At 51.7% G+C, this 14,226-nt stretch overlaps 3 protein-coding genes across 3 annotated transcripts; 2 read left to right on the forward strand and 1 right to left on the reverse strand.

Moving 5' to 3' along the window:
* Positions 1–2,671: 2,671 nt before the first annotated feature.
* On the forward strand, positions 2,672–6,018 carry BCR38DRAFT_334232 (peptidase M16 inactive domain-containing protein; the record flags this gene model as incomplete). Its single annotated transcript, XM_040855296.1, has 5 exons — positions 2,672–2,950; positions 3,019–3,079; positions 3,172–3,965; positions 4,018–5,653; positions 5,711–6,018. The coding sequence occupies 5 exons, from the start codon at positions 2,672–2,674 to the stop codon at positions 6,016–6,018; spliced, it is 3,078 nt and encodes a 1,025-aa protein (XP_040719670.1).
* Positions 6,019–7,911: 1,893 nt separating this feature from the next.
* BCR38DRAFT_334358 (uncharacterized protein) lies at positions 7,912–12,723 on the forward strand (the record flags this gene model as incomplete). The annotated part of the gene is made up of 6 exons (XM_040855307.1): positions 7,912–8,120; positions 8,166–10,326; positions 10,385–10,644; positions 10,702–11,038; positions 11,133–11,859; positions 11,912–12,723. The coding sequence occupies 6 exons, from the start codon at positions 7,912–7,914 to the stop codon at positions 12,721–12,723; spliced, it is 4,506 nt and encodes a 1,501-aa protein (XP_040719671.1).
* Positions 12,724–13,350: 627 nt separating this feature from the next.
* Positions 13,351–13,912, reverse strand: BCR38DRAFT_419902 (uncharacterized protein). Its single transcript, XM_040859350.1, has one exon. The coding sequence runs from the start codon at positions 13,698–13,700 to the stop codon at positions 13,521–13,523; it is 180 nt and encodes a 59-aa protein (XP_040719672.1). The 5' UTR covers positions 13,701–13,912; the 3' UTR covers positions 13,351–13,520.
* Positions 13,913–14,226: the final 314 nt, after the last annotated feature.

Raw genomic sequence — 14,226 nt, forward strand, 5'->3', positions numbered from 1 at the left:
ACACCCGATCAGCCGTTGGACTGTCTGGCAAGGTCTGTCGGACGTGTGCCGCTCGTGTTGTTGAAAGCCAAGTCGGGGGGGAGGGGTGCATAATCCGCCGCGGCTGATCAACTAAGCTCAAGATGGCTTCAATACTTCGTGGAAGAAAATTTAGGCAAACCGATATCATTCCGATATTTTCTGCGTACTCGCAGACGATGAGAGCAGCGGAGTTTCATCTTGGTCCAATATGTAGGCAGACATATGGTCTGCAAACATGAAACCTAACCGACCAGGGCAAGGCCGGCAGATGCCACCACTTTGCCGAAAGCTAGACCGTCCAGGTCCCGAGTCCACGGGCCTGTAATGGGCTTCGCAACCATGTTGCCATGCTATTATGCTGCGAGCGAGACCGGCATTAGAGCGTTAGTGGAGTTCCGGATTGATTGGAATTGTCCAGTATTTTGGCGGGGACAGGAAGATTTGGAAATGGAGTCTCACTGTGGGGCTGTCGCAGAGCTAGTCTGTTCGTGAGCATTCCTACGCAAACTCGTGCGTCCAATTGCTGCTCAACGTTGACGTCGCGTTCTTGACACAACATCACGTTATCGAGGTATTCAGCAAATGTGCCGAAGTTGCAAGCTGAACTTTTCCGCTCTTTGCCATTGCCACGGACGAAGTACGAGCCCCGCCCAACCCCCATGCCTTGTCCCCCCGTTACCCGATCAACTGTCATTTGCCTGGATGCTAATGGGAAAAAGTGACTTATGCAACGTAGCGGGAGCTGTCAACCGAAACCTCGACCGATAGAAAAGATAACAAAAAGTCTTGGGTATTACCCGTCTGCATTCTACCTGAGTCGCTTACGGCGGTCTCGTCTGAAACGATATTATAAATAAGTCTCGCCCATGACTCGTCAAATTTGCTTACCTTGATGACCAGCACCTTGAGGGCTCTGTAGCACAGAAACGTGGCTGTCGCAATTTTCCATCACGATGATTGATCAGGCCGATTAAATAGTATCAAGCCGAGACTAGTGGCAGACAACTCCCATCGCAACGCCCAAAAACGGGTCCTGCGATCAATGCACTAACGCTCAAGTTGCTTATTTTGTGTGACTTGCAACTGCCAACCACTGCCATCAAACTTCAGAACTCACCTTAGACTGCTCAGTGCACTTGCAGTAGCAAAGATAAAGAGTTCCTCAAGCAACAAATCTCGATCAGCTGCCGGCGCAATATCGATGAGAAGAACACTTTGCCTATCCGTCATCCATATTCACTGGCGCTCCGCTGGTCACCCCAACTCTACTTTACATTACTTAAATACTTGAACCTAGTCGCCCAAGTGTTTCTTACACGCTCAAGCTGTGCAAGCACAAATTGTGCGTACCTCGGAGCCTGCACCCATACCTAACTCCGATCTGAGTTATAAATCAGCTGCTTAAGTACGCACTATCAGCCTAACCGACCTCGCAGACGGATGCTCCTGCCCGCCTTGCTGCGCCACTTGAACTAGTGCAGCTGCATACCTTCTTTAAAAGACCTAAGCTGGGTTTATCATCCTGTCGAAGTAGCATTATTGTTTTGAGACTGACTCCGGACATTCGCGACGGCCCGGAGGCGGTGCGGCGTATCGAACAGAGATCATCGACTCAAAATTGTGTCCAATCCAATCGACCACGTTGTCGGCTACGCAACCTAAAAGGAACAAGGCATATCTCTATCTCTTGTCACTACCCTTAGTCCATCCCGGCTCCACTACATCCCTTCCCCGGTCGATATTGATTCTTCTTCCTATAACTGCCCATTTTCCCGACATGTCACAGAAATCCTCGACGACGTTGATATTTGATTGAGAAAATAGCGGATACTACGGCTGTAAGCTCAACCCGTCTGCACCCCCCCGGGTCACTTACTCGCGCCCCACACGTGTCTCTCCAATTGTTACCGGGGTCTCCTAGGATCCATTTCAGATCAGACGTCTCTCTAGTATCTAGTCTGGAGGTCCGTTGCCGCCAGTCTTATAAGAAGAGTACGGATACCTCAATGCTCATTGACAGCAGCCGGAGCTGAGCTGACAGCTTTGACAAGGCCGCCACCTGGACGATCAAGAGCCCCTGCCACGAACCCCTGTTAGCCGACTTCTGCGTGCTAGATAATCCACACTGCGAGGTACTTTGAGTAGTCTCACCGTCTCGGTTTGATCACTAGCCACGGCCGCAGGCTTCCCTCAAACTTCGGCGGCCAACGCTTACCTGTCCACGATCTTCTCTGCATCTTTATTTGTACACAAGACTGTAGGAGCCGAGTCTCCACGTCGGCTATCAGTGCAACCACGCTTGCTACGGCCAGCAAGCTCCGTCGCACCAACACACGCACCACAACCGCGCCCAGGGCAACCACCTCACGGGACTGGACGACGACTCGCCCCAAATCTGCGGTGCGAGACCGTCTCGTTAGCGGCCCCCACAGTCGTCTGCACAGACCTTGTAGAAGAACGCCATCCTATGTTCTGACTTCTCTTCGTCCGACAAAACTGGTAAATCCCCCGCCGGTTCATCGACAACAAGGGTCCTTCTGCGCCGCCTCCCAGACAATCCTTTTGCGGAGGACTGTGCTATTTCCATCTGCCCCCTTGTCATCATCTTCTGCGAGTCTTCACGCGCTGCGGCCGGCGTCTATTCTCCGCAATGTCACCTGCTACAAGGCCGCATAATGCGGTCGGCCAGGACGTCGACGTCACCATGCGGGACAAAAGTCAAAGACCCGCCGTGGAGAGGCTCGCCGATAACCTCGAGACACCTTCACTAGACGATCGCAGTTACCGTGTCATCAGTTTGCCCAACGAGCTTGAGTGCCTGTTGGTTCATGATCCAGAGACGGACAAGGCCAGTGCGGCCTTGGACGTCAACGTGGGCAACTTCAGCGATGAGAATGACATGCCGGGCATGGCCCATGCCGTAGAACACGTAGGTCTTCACGTCCCAAGAGCCCTAATTGTTGCTCCGGGGTCTTAGCTGACCGCAGCCCGCCATAGCTATTGTTCATGGGGACAAAAAAGTATCCGGTAGAAAATGCCTATGGGCAATATCTCTCCTGTATGCAGATTCTCCCTTAGGCGCCGCACAGGACTCGCGACCCTTATTCGAGAGAGCCCGAACTTGGAGTGTACTAATTATCTTTGTTCCAGCACATTCGGGTCACTCGAATGCGTACACCGGCGCCACGTCAACCAACTACTTTTTTGAGGTTGGAGCCAAACCCAGCAATGATGAAAACCCTTCTGAGATCAACCCTTCTCCACTCTATGGTGCTCTAGATCGCTTTGCACAGTTCTTCACTGAGCCGCTCTTCCTCTCAAGCACTTTGGATCGTGAACTCCGTGCCGTGGACTCCGAGAACAAGAAGAACCTGCAGAGCGACCAATGGCGTTTGCACCAGCTCGAGAAGTCTCTATCCAACCCTAAGCACCCTTACTGCCACTTCTCAACGGGGAATTTCGAGGTCTTGAAGACGCAGCCCGAAGCCAAGGGGATTGACGTCCGCCAGAAGTTTATCGAATTCCATGCGAAGCACTACTCTTCCAACAGGATGAAGCTCTGTGTTCTTGGTCGCGAGCCTCTCGATGTCTTGGAAACTTGGGTGGCCGAATTCTTCTCGGCGGTTCCAAATAAGCACCTCCCCCAGAACCGCTGGCAGACAGAAGTGCCGTTTGCCAAGGAGCAGTTGAGCATGCAATGTTTCGCGAAGCCTGTCATGGATTCGAGAGAACTGAGCCTATTTTTCCCGTTCTTGGACGAGGAGATGCTCTACGAGTCTCAGCCGAGTCGGTACATCAGTCACTTGATTGGCCATGAAGGACCTGGCAGTATCATGTCCTACATCAAATCAAAGGGCTGGGCCAACTCGCTAAGTGCGGGGGCGTATCCGATTTGCCCTGGTACACCCGGCATGTTCGATTGTCAGGTCCGACTGACTAAGGAGGTATGTTTTGATTCGATGATTGCAGAACCCCCCCACGACTGATGATATTTAGGGCTTGAAAAATTACAAAGAAGTCATCAAGATCTTTTTCCAATATGTAGCGCTGCTTCGGGAGACGCCACCGCAGGAATGGATTTTCGAGGAACAAAAGGGCATGGCCGACGTTGATTTCAAGTTCAAGCAGAAAACTCCCGCCAGTCGCTTCACCAGCAAGATCAGTTCCGTCATGCAGAAACCGTTGCCCCGAGAATGGCTCCTCAGTGGACAGAATCGACTGCGGAAGTTCGAACCTGAGCTGATTGCGAAAGGAGTTGAGTGTCTCAGGCCCGATAACTTCAGGATGACTATAGTGTCGAGAGACTTTCCGGGCGGCTGGGATCAGAAGGAGAAATGGTACGGTACGGAGTACAAGGCCGAGAAGATACCTGCAGATTTTCTCGAGGAGATTTCAAAGGCAGCCAATAGCAACGCAGAGGATCGTCTGCCCGCACTACATCTCCCGCACAAGAATCAGTTTATTCCTACCAAGCTGGAAGTGGAGAAGAAGGAGGTTAAGGAGCCAGCTATCGCACCGCGGGTGCTCCGAAACGATGATATTGCGAGGACTTGGTATAAGAAAGACGACACCTTCTGGGTCCCCAAGGCGAACCTGATCATCAGTTGCAAGAATCCGATCATATTTGCGTCCGCCGAAAATTCCGTCAAGGCGAAGCTTTTTACGGATTTAGTACGAGACGCCCTCGAGGAATATTCATATGATGCCGAGCTTGCTGGGTTGCAGTACAACGTCACTCTCGACTCCCGTGGATTATTTGCTGAGGTTGCAGGGTACAATGACAAGTTATCTGTCTTGCTAGAACAGGTCCTTATAACCATGCGAGATCTTGAGATCAAGGATGAGCGCTTTGACATTATCAAAGAACGACTCAGTCGCGGATATCGCAATTGGGAGCTTCAACAGCCATTCACACAAATCGGCGACTACATTTCGTGGCTCACATCAGAGCATGATTTCGTCGTCGACCAACTCGAGGCAGAGCTGCCGGGTATCACTGCCAATGCCACCAGGGAATTTCACAAGCAACTTATGTCGCAAATGCATATCGAGGTATACGTTCATGGCAACCTCTACAAGGAGGACGCCTTGAAGTTGACCGCCATGGTTGAGAAAACCTTGAAACCACGGATTCTACCAAAGGATCAACTGCCAATACTTCGCTCACTCATTTTCCCACCTGGATCGAACTTTTTGTACAAGAAAACGCTACACGATCCTGCCAATGTCAATCATTGCATTGAATACTACCTCCATATCGGCAATAAGGGGGATCGTGTGATCCGAGCGAAGACGCAGCTCTTGGATCAGATTCTGCACGAGCCTGCGTTTGATCAGCTTCGGACCAAGGAGCAACTTGGATACGTAGTCTTCAGTGGACTTCGAGGATGTTCCACCACATATGGGTTCCGCTTCATTATCCAGAGCGAGAGGACATCTGAATATCTCGAATCGCGCATTGATTCGTTTCTGACACAACAGCTAACCGCGTTGGCGGAGATGAGCGACACTGAATTCGAAAGCCACAAGAGGAGCGTCATCATCAAGCGTCTCGAGAAGCTGAAGAACCTGGACCAGGAGACTGGACGCCACTGGAGTCAAATAGCTAACGAATATTATGACTTCGAGGCCGGTACGTTGATTGATTGTGCGCAATTCAATTTTTGATATGCTGCTAACTGCTCCGCAGCGCAAGAAGACGCAGCGCATGTCAAGATACTGACCAAATCCGACATGCTCGAGTTTTATTCGACCTACATTGCTCCAACTTCGGCTGTTCGAGCAAAGTTGGCGGTGTATCTCATTGCCCGGGGAACAAGCCCCAAGTCTCAGGAGGCGCCAGATGCAGACGTTGGAATCGAAAAAGTGCCAACGAATGGTACCGAACCACTCATCATCACCAACGTGAGAGACTACAAGGCGAGACTCGTGGCGAGCGCAGGAGCTCGCCCGGCCAGGGAACTCAGCGAGTTTGAGGATTTGGAGCCTAAACTCTGAGAGACGGCGTATGGAGGACCGAGTAGACCACCAGCATGACACAAAGAACATGGATCTGTGTAGGGCGTCGGCGTTGGGAAGCAGAGGCTGAGGCAAGGGCCTGCATCGGCATTGTTTAGGCGTGCGTGGACGTTTAGATGGTTGAGACTTCAAAGTCTACTTTTTGCTGGCCCTTAAAAGTATCCCTGACAGGTTCGGTGTGCGTTCCACGGCATTAGGGGCAGGGGGAACTGGCCCCAAGGCGTGCTGCCTCTGAGGATTAGAGGCAGTTGGTAACCCACGATATAGACAGGTCCATTAGACCCGAAGAATGCAAACTATATTTAGATTATGAGACCTCCAAGTCTTGGTATCCTGGCTTGCTAGCGCTTGTCTGCCAGAAAGATCTTCGATCATCCGTCCTGTCTCCTTACGTCCTTGGCTTGCTGGAGGAGTAGTCAGCTTTCCAGCCGGTTTGGCCTTCTAAGTGACCTCTGCCATGTGCATAATGAGGTTCATTTTATTCCATGGTTGTTGCTAATACAAACAGTCTGCATCAAGGCAGTCAACAGTTCCCCAGGTCACCGCCGAGACATGTCATTAGGTACCCATAATTCAGAGGAATTTTCACTTTGGATAAGAGGACATGTCGATTTTTGGTTTTAGATATAGGGCTGTGACATCTTACATTAGATATGGACGGCGGGGTAGTTCAGGGGAGGAAGGGCGCGGTGTGGGTGGGACTGGTGAACCACCGCCTGGTGCACGGTCCAGCTCTAAGCACTATTCTCGTGAGGCTCCAGCAATTGATCGGTAAAGGTTGTCCCTGGATTGGGACATCTAGATTAAGCAACCCTATTCCTTGAACTCACCACATTTGAGAAATTGAAGACACCCCCAGAATTTCAACTACGACACGAAACCCTTATTTCCTGCAGCTGAGAAGCAGATGTATTATGTTGTCAGAGTTTGAAAGCGTGGAGTCCACAGACACTGAAGCCACACAAAACTGTCATAACTCACTGCAAGAACACTGGGATCCGCACATTCAACGTACACTCAGGTACTTACACACATTGAGGCATTACAACAACCTCACATTGTTTAAATTATGTCCCAGATCATGAATTATCCTGCAGTGATGGAGGCGTGATGTTTAATTGATGCGGTCAATAATTGCAACAATATTATTCCGCACTTTTGCCAGCAATACTAAGACGCTAAGTTCACCTTAATCGGAGTACAGGGTAGCATGCATAGAAGAAATAATTCGATCCTATCTTTCGTAAATACCTTTACTCAAAAGTTTCCAATCCACCTGCCACGCCCGCTCTCGTAACGCCGCAAAACCCCATCCCCGAGCTTGATCTACTTAGCGACGTCCACGACGACTTCGTTTATTGTCAATCATACAGCGGCGACTTCCCAGCGAGGGACTTTAACGCCGTACACCAGGACCACCCACCGAACCTTCTAGAGCTGCGTCTGCAGCTCGCCGTCAAGACGTCTTCTTCAAAGAAAAGGAAGATCTCAAATCGACGAACTGCCAAAGACGACGCTGTAAATAGCACCTCACCGGACATTCCTATTCAGTCTTGCGAGGCCGACTGCGATCTCAACTTCTCCTTCACGAGCGCGTCAGCCGTCCCTTCCAACCCTGCATCGCCTGCGTACCTCAGAGCCGATTCATTGCCACCCGTATCGAGCCTTCCTCCGCGACTGCAGGCAACCACAACCGGCCTCAACTACAACGAATACGCCGAGTCGGCTGCCAGTTCACCATCTGGCGCCTACGCAGATCTCACCATTGACAGTGACCGTGGTGGTGACACCCCCCCCGGCCCCGAACCCAAGGCGTACCCTAGAGGTTCGTCGCCATTCACTGGCATTCCACCCAGTCACCATCGCGCCATCATGGGGGCCGCTGCAGGCACACCAGAGCGGGCATCATCACCTCTGAAAAGAAGAGCATCAAGCATGGATCCGGAGGCTAGCGCAGACACAATTGAGGACGTCGATATGATCTCAGCTGCCACCCCCGCGCCATCTGGCGCCGAGGCCAACAACGCCGAGGAGCCAGGGAGTAAAAAAGCGGTCCCTTCTATTATCATGACTGAAAGTGTGTTACCTGATACTGGTTCGGAAGGACGCCGCACTGCTCACCAGAGATGTGCGACGCCCCCGCTTCCGGACTCTATATCGTCTTTGGAGTCTCACATCAAGTCGATCATAACCTTATGTGAAGAAATGGCAGTCAGGCCATTGGAGGATGGGGAGATGGCATTTCTTGTCTCGAGGAAGTGGGTTCAGTCAGTTATTGGCGACAGCAGAGATCCCAAGGCTAGGATGGCACCGCCGGAATCAAAGTCTATTGACCCGGTCGACAACTCGGACATCATTTGGGAAGTCATCGATGACCCTACGGTTGGAAGCACTCCGGATTCCCTCAAGAAGAAGTTCGTCCGGCTGAAGCCCGGAATGGATACTGAGCACTTTGGCGTCTTCCCGCCTGCTGCGTGGGACCTTCTGATGGAATGGCCTGGCCTTATGCCCGGCCAATGGCCCATTGTCAGATATGCTCATAAAACCAGCGACAATGAGTTCGATTCAAACGTAGTTTTGGAATTTCATCCCCTGGTCCTCACGATACACCGGCTGTGGTCTGCCAACAGCCCGATACCCATTTCACAAATCCTGAAGACCAAGAACCCCCCACCGATAAGACTGGCCAGAAGCCGTACCACGCTCTACAAGTCTTTTCTCTCCCAGGCTAAAAAAAGTACGGATATTGGCCTTAAGGATAAAGTCCGTGTATGGAGAATTCCGCGAAAGCTGCCAGCAGCTGCCCCTGCTGCTGGTGCGGCGCCCACTCCTCCTGCCTCGCCTCAGCAACCCTTTGACCCAATCAACCCTCAAGACTCGTGGCAGAACCTGCTGTTAGATGTTGATTCATTCCTCGCCCTGGAGAAGGACGTCGACAGAGTCAAAATCGACTTCCGAGATGTCACAATTGATATCAACTACAACGGTCATGTCACAATGGAATTTGTAACCATAACGACCGACGAGTCGATCGTGCTTGATGAGGCCATTGAAGGAAACACGTATGTGTCGAACTACTCTCCGTCCAAAGCCTCGGAGAAGACATCAACAGTGCGCAGCAGCTCTACCAGCTTCGCGGTTACTCGCAACACCAGAAGTGGCCGCACTAGTCCTGCCCCCTCGGCCCCATTGAGTCGTGGCCGGGCTCAAAAGAAGTCTGGCAGGCAAATAGGATGCGTGGGGCTTGGCAACTTGGGCAACACATGCTACATGAATGCTGCTCTACAATGTGTGCGCAGTGTGGAAGAGCTGACCAAATACTTCCTGTCTAACGAGTGGGAGAGTGAGATCAATCGCGACAACGTGCTGGCACATAACGGTGACGTCGCAGCAGCGTATGCGAATCTTCTCCAAGAAATCTACAAGGATAGCCCACAGGCGTCCGTTACACCCAAACACTTCAAGGGCGTTATTGGTAAATATGCTCCAGCTTTCTCAGGTTGGGGTCAACAGGATTCTCAGGAGTTTCTCGGTTTCCTGCTCGACGGCTTGCAGGAGGATCTCAGCCGGATCAAAAAGAAGCCATACATTGAGAAGCCCGACTCGACTGACGAGATGATAAACAACCCCGCTGCGATCCGTGAAATGGCTGAAAAGGTCTGGGACATCACCAAGAAGCGAGACGATTCGGTTATTGCAGATCTTTTCACGGGTCTTTACAAGTCGACGCTGGTTTGCCCTGACCCCAACTGCGCGAAAGTTAGCATTACCTTCGATCCTTTCAACAATCTTACCCTGCCCCTTCCAATTGAAAGCAAGTGGTCACATACTGTCAAGTTCTTCCCACTCAACGACAAGCCCGTCGACATCCGAGTGGAGCTGGACAAATCATCATCGATCAAAATGCTGAAAGAGTTCGTCAGCAGTCGGACTGGTGTCCCGGCCGAACGATTGCACGGTGCCGAGGAGTGGAAGAGCAAGTTTTACAAACAGTACAGCAATGGCGCTTGCACTTCTGAAGAAATTCAGACAAATGACAACGCTTGGATATACGAGCTGGAAGCAGTTCCAACGAACTGGAACACTGCCGAATCTAGGAAACTTGAGAACTCCCAGAATAAGAGTCGTGTTCGCTCAATGATAGATGAGGCTGAATCCCCAGGCGCCGAGGTCTTCAGTAAGGTTCTGGTACCTGTCATTCACCGTAGACCTGCATCCGGCAGGTTCACTCACAGCCGCTGGTCGTTCGCATGTCTTCCTCATTTTATCGTAGTGGACCCCGAGGAGGTGAGTCCACAAGCGCCCGGCTGGAGCCCCAACCCCTGGTTACTGACAGTTGTTGCAGGCACAAAGCGAGGATGTCATCCGCCGCAAGATCTTGCAGAAGATTGCAACATTCTCAAAACATGAGATTTTCCGTCGACGAGAAGACTCGGACGCGTCTGATACCACTGAACCTGAAGTGCTTGGGTCTGAGTCCAGTTCCTCTAATGATAGCAAGGTCATTGCCCATTCCGTCAAAAGTGAAGATGACATCGTCGATGTGTCCATGAGAGACGTCGCTGACAGGAACACAACCGCTCAAGATAGTCGGCCAAAATCAAGGTATGACTAGCTCTTCTCACGGCAAGCTTAGTGATCCTGTGACTGACGCGGAAGAAGACAACCTGCCAAGTACAACTTCAATAAGGTTGCGCCTGCTTGGGTCGACCCCGACGTGTTTTTACCTTCCGAATTGCAGAACATGTTTCAGCTCGGCTTCTTCACCGAATCCGGGTCCTTGCTCGCGACTGGTATGAACACTGTGCAGGAAAACGGTGAGTTCCATAAGCTTTCTTCTAGGATTGTGGAACCCACCGGTTCGGACGACACCCGGGACAGCGCAACCATTGATACGAGCTCCAATGAAGAGAGCAGCTCGGACGAGCTTCCTCACGGACGCAGCCCCGAGGTCTCGGCCACGCGAATGTTGGAAGAAAGCGATGAAGATAACGCCCCAGTCGTCAAGGTACGCACCATCAGCAAATGGCCCCCACACACACCTTAGAAGTGTGCATTGGTCCTAGCAATGCAGCACACTGACGCAACCACAGATTCCACACCGACCCAAGCAAAAGTCGGGTGCTAAGGGGCCAGGCGGTCGTAAGAAGATGAAGGCTGGCAAAAAGTACGGGAAGAAAGGAGCTAAGCGCTTCGAGAGACAGAACAAGAAGCAGCAGCAACAGCAACAAGACTTCATGGATCCTGACCCGGCTACGATGGAGCAGCCTGTGGCCGATGGCGGCCCGCTCATCCGCCTCAGTGAAGGTATTGTCGTCGACTGGAATGACGATGCTTACGTGCAGCTTTTCGGTGAATCGCACGCGACGTGGGATGATTGTGATACCCTCCCTGACCGAGAGCTTGAGATGGCGGTAAAGACCCGAAGCCAGCGTCGTAAGACGGGGATCGCACTAGATGACTGTCTGGATGAGTTTGAGCGGGAGGAAGTCTTGTCGGAGCAGGACACTTGGTACTGCCCACGCTGCAAGCAACATCAGCGTGCCACGAAGAAGTTTGATCTGTGGAAGACACCTGACATTCTTGTGGTCCACCTCAAGAGATTTAGCTCGAGCGGCTATAGAAGAGACAAGCTTGAAGTGCTGGTCAACTTCCCTCTTGAAGGTCTGGATCTCACTCGTCGCGTGCTTAACAAGGAAGACGGAAAGGAGGAGGTATACGACCTGATCGGAGTGGACTGTCATTGGGGTGGACTGGGAGGTGGTCATTACACCGCACATGCAAAGAACTTTGTCGACCACCAGTGGTATTCATACAATGGTGAGTTGTCTTACTTCAGCTAGGTATTACAGGATGCTAACTTGGGTGATAGATTCTTCGGTGTCAAGGACCTCACCGGAGAGGATAGTAGACTCTTCTGCGTATCTCCTGTTCTACCGTAGACGTTCCGACCAAGCACTTGGGGGACCCCGCTTCAAGGAGATCCTTGATGCATATGACAACGCTGGTTCAGACGACGAGAATGCCGGGGCGGGGGAAGGCCGGCGTCTCGGCGAGGGCTCCTCCCAAAATGGGTCGCCGAGCGCCTTCCAGGGGCCAGAAGCAGGTCGTACTCACCTGCACCAACCCGCAATTCATGGTGGTAGTAAACTGTCACGCTCGGAGAATGCTTACGAGACTCAAAGCGATGACGGTCTTGCTCGATTGACCGATATGACATTTGACGACGGTCAATCAATCCAGCGGAGCACTGAAGACGAGGGAATCGACATGCCAGACCTACCAAGCCGCACGCCCCTTGAGCAGACTTGGAGTTTCAAGCATCTAAACCCCGATAACGCGTCTTCGGCTCAAGATATGCCTGATAGTCCTCTTGCTTCGGATGTTGCGACAGATGAAGCACAACACGACTCTTCAGGTGACGAGCAACTACTCAGTCCCCACAACAACTATGAACCAGACACTGAGATGGAGGGCCAGTACGAGTTAGGCCCAGCACCCGAGGGTGAACTGCCTGCTTACGAGGAGCCCCCCCCGCCAGCCTTCGAGAACGTGACCAGAGATGATATCAAAGCAATGTGGAACCAACCGGAAGCAGTGGTCACTGTTCCAGCGCATGGTGAAGACCAAGGGTCTGAGGAAGCCGCTGAGATCCACCTTGACGATGAGGATCTCAAGAACTAGGAATCCCTCTCCTCTGGGACAGTCTCCGACCGCTCCTCGAGTCCGAACAAGCGTCAGGATTGCGATTTTGCTGCTGCGTCTTACCAGGAGCCTTTTGCTAAACGGATAAGATGGTCGCCAGACGAGCCCATTGGGATTGCATAGCGTATCGGCGCAGTGAGAGCGGTATATTAACGACTGGATCTTGCTGTTCCGCGCCGTCTGACGCTCACACTACCCAAGGGATATCCTTGCCCAACACTGTCTCCGTTTGCTCACTTATTTCGCTGACATGGGGGGAAATTGACGATTGGACGAACGAAAGCACGAATAGTACGTACATACAGGGAGGATTACATTTAGACCTGGGGGTGCGGTCTTGGAGCGGGCGGGCCAGCATGTGACGCTGTACAGATTGTTACAGGCCTGCCAAAAACAAAAATGGGGTGAAGGTTGGACCGAGACGGAGAAGTCATGCATCATGTCGCCCAGGCATGTAAGCGACCATTGTTTGTTTTTGAGCCAAGACGGCTTAAATGCATGTTCAGCCACCACGATGAAGCTGGAAACTGGAGTTCTTGCAGGAGTTTAGAGTGCATTCACAACGTACAGTGACCATAAACCTCGTTTCTCTCGGCCGAATGAGTGAACTGACCCATGCAATGCATGTACATTATGTGTATGTGGCCGGCCATCAGCATTGTAATTTGATTTGATTTGGTACAGCCGCGCCTGGCCAGTGAAGTCGTCAGTCGGCGTAGCCTACAGCCTATTCGTCGCAAACATGCTATCCAGATTCGGCAGTAAGTCGTGGAGGGTTACCGACGATCCTGGCAAGACGCGAGATTGCAACTACCCCTTTGAGGCATACAACCTTCTTCTAACGGCGACGAGGGAGTATGTCTCGGTGGATGTCCTGCCTTGGCATGAGGGCTTGTCGTGATTGGTGACTGGAGGAATAGGAACCTCTTGGCTGTCGGTTCTCTACTTGGCCTCATTGGCCATCAGGGTTGATGCTAATCAATTATGTGGATGATATTGTGATATTGTAGCTGATTGACTTGTCAAACACGTGGCTTGTAGGTCAAAGATAGGAAGCTAATTGACTGGTTCTAGTTGTATATCAATGCCTGAGGATGCATTCGGTTATCTTCACTGCGCAGTCCTTGTATCGAGCAATAATATATACTGAATCTTGACTCATGGACCCATCTCATTTGATTATCAGGATTTCACGAAGACCGCGATGACCTACCTTTTCCAAAACAGCAGTGATTCGCTATAGCATTCAGCACATACGAGAGCGAGATACAGTCTCCACACGTTGCCCTAGCTCGGAAGCACGATTGTGCATAGACGCGTCGGACACGACCACGTTGGATCGACAAGTGGAACTTTTTGCTTGGTTGAACTTAGGTAAGGAAGACGGCCGGGATGTGCCGTTTCACGACACGCAGCCCAGCCTTCCCCCTTCCCCCCTCTTGCTTCGTCGTCGGCTTGCGGGGGAGCCGGTCGATTGATCAT

This window comes from Pseudomassariella vexata, assembly GCF_002105095.1.
Source record: "Pseudomassariella vexata strain CBS 129021 chromosome Unknown BCR38scaffold_2, whole genome shotgun sequence".
In the NCBI taxonomy this organism is placed as follows: Eukaryota; Fungi; Ascomycota; class Sordariomycetes; order Amphisphaeriales; family Pseudomassariaceae; genus Pseudomassariella; species Pseudomassariella vexata.

Bases quoted from the DNA above. Each gene is read 5' to 3' on its own strand.
- BCR38DRAFT_419902 (XM_040859350.1), bottom strand. From the start codon at position 13,700: ATGAGGCCAAGTAGAGAACCGACAGCCAAGAGGTTCCTATTCCTCCAG.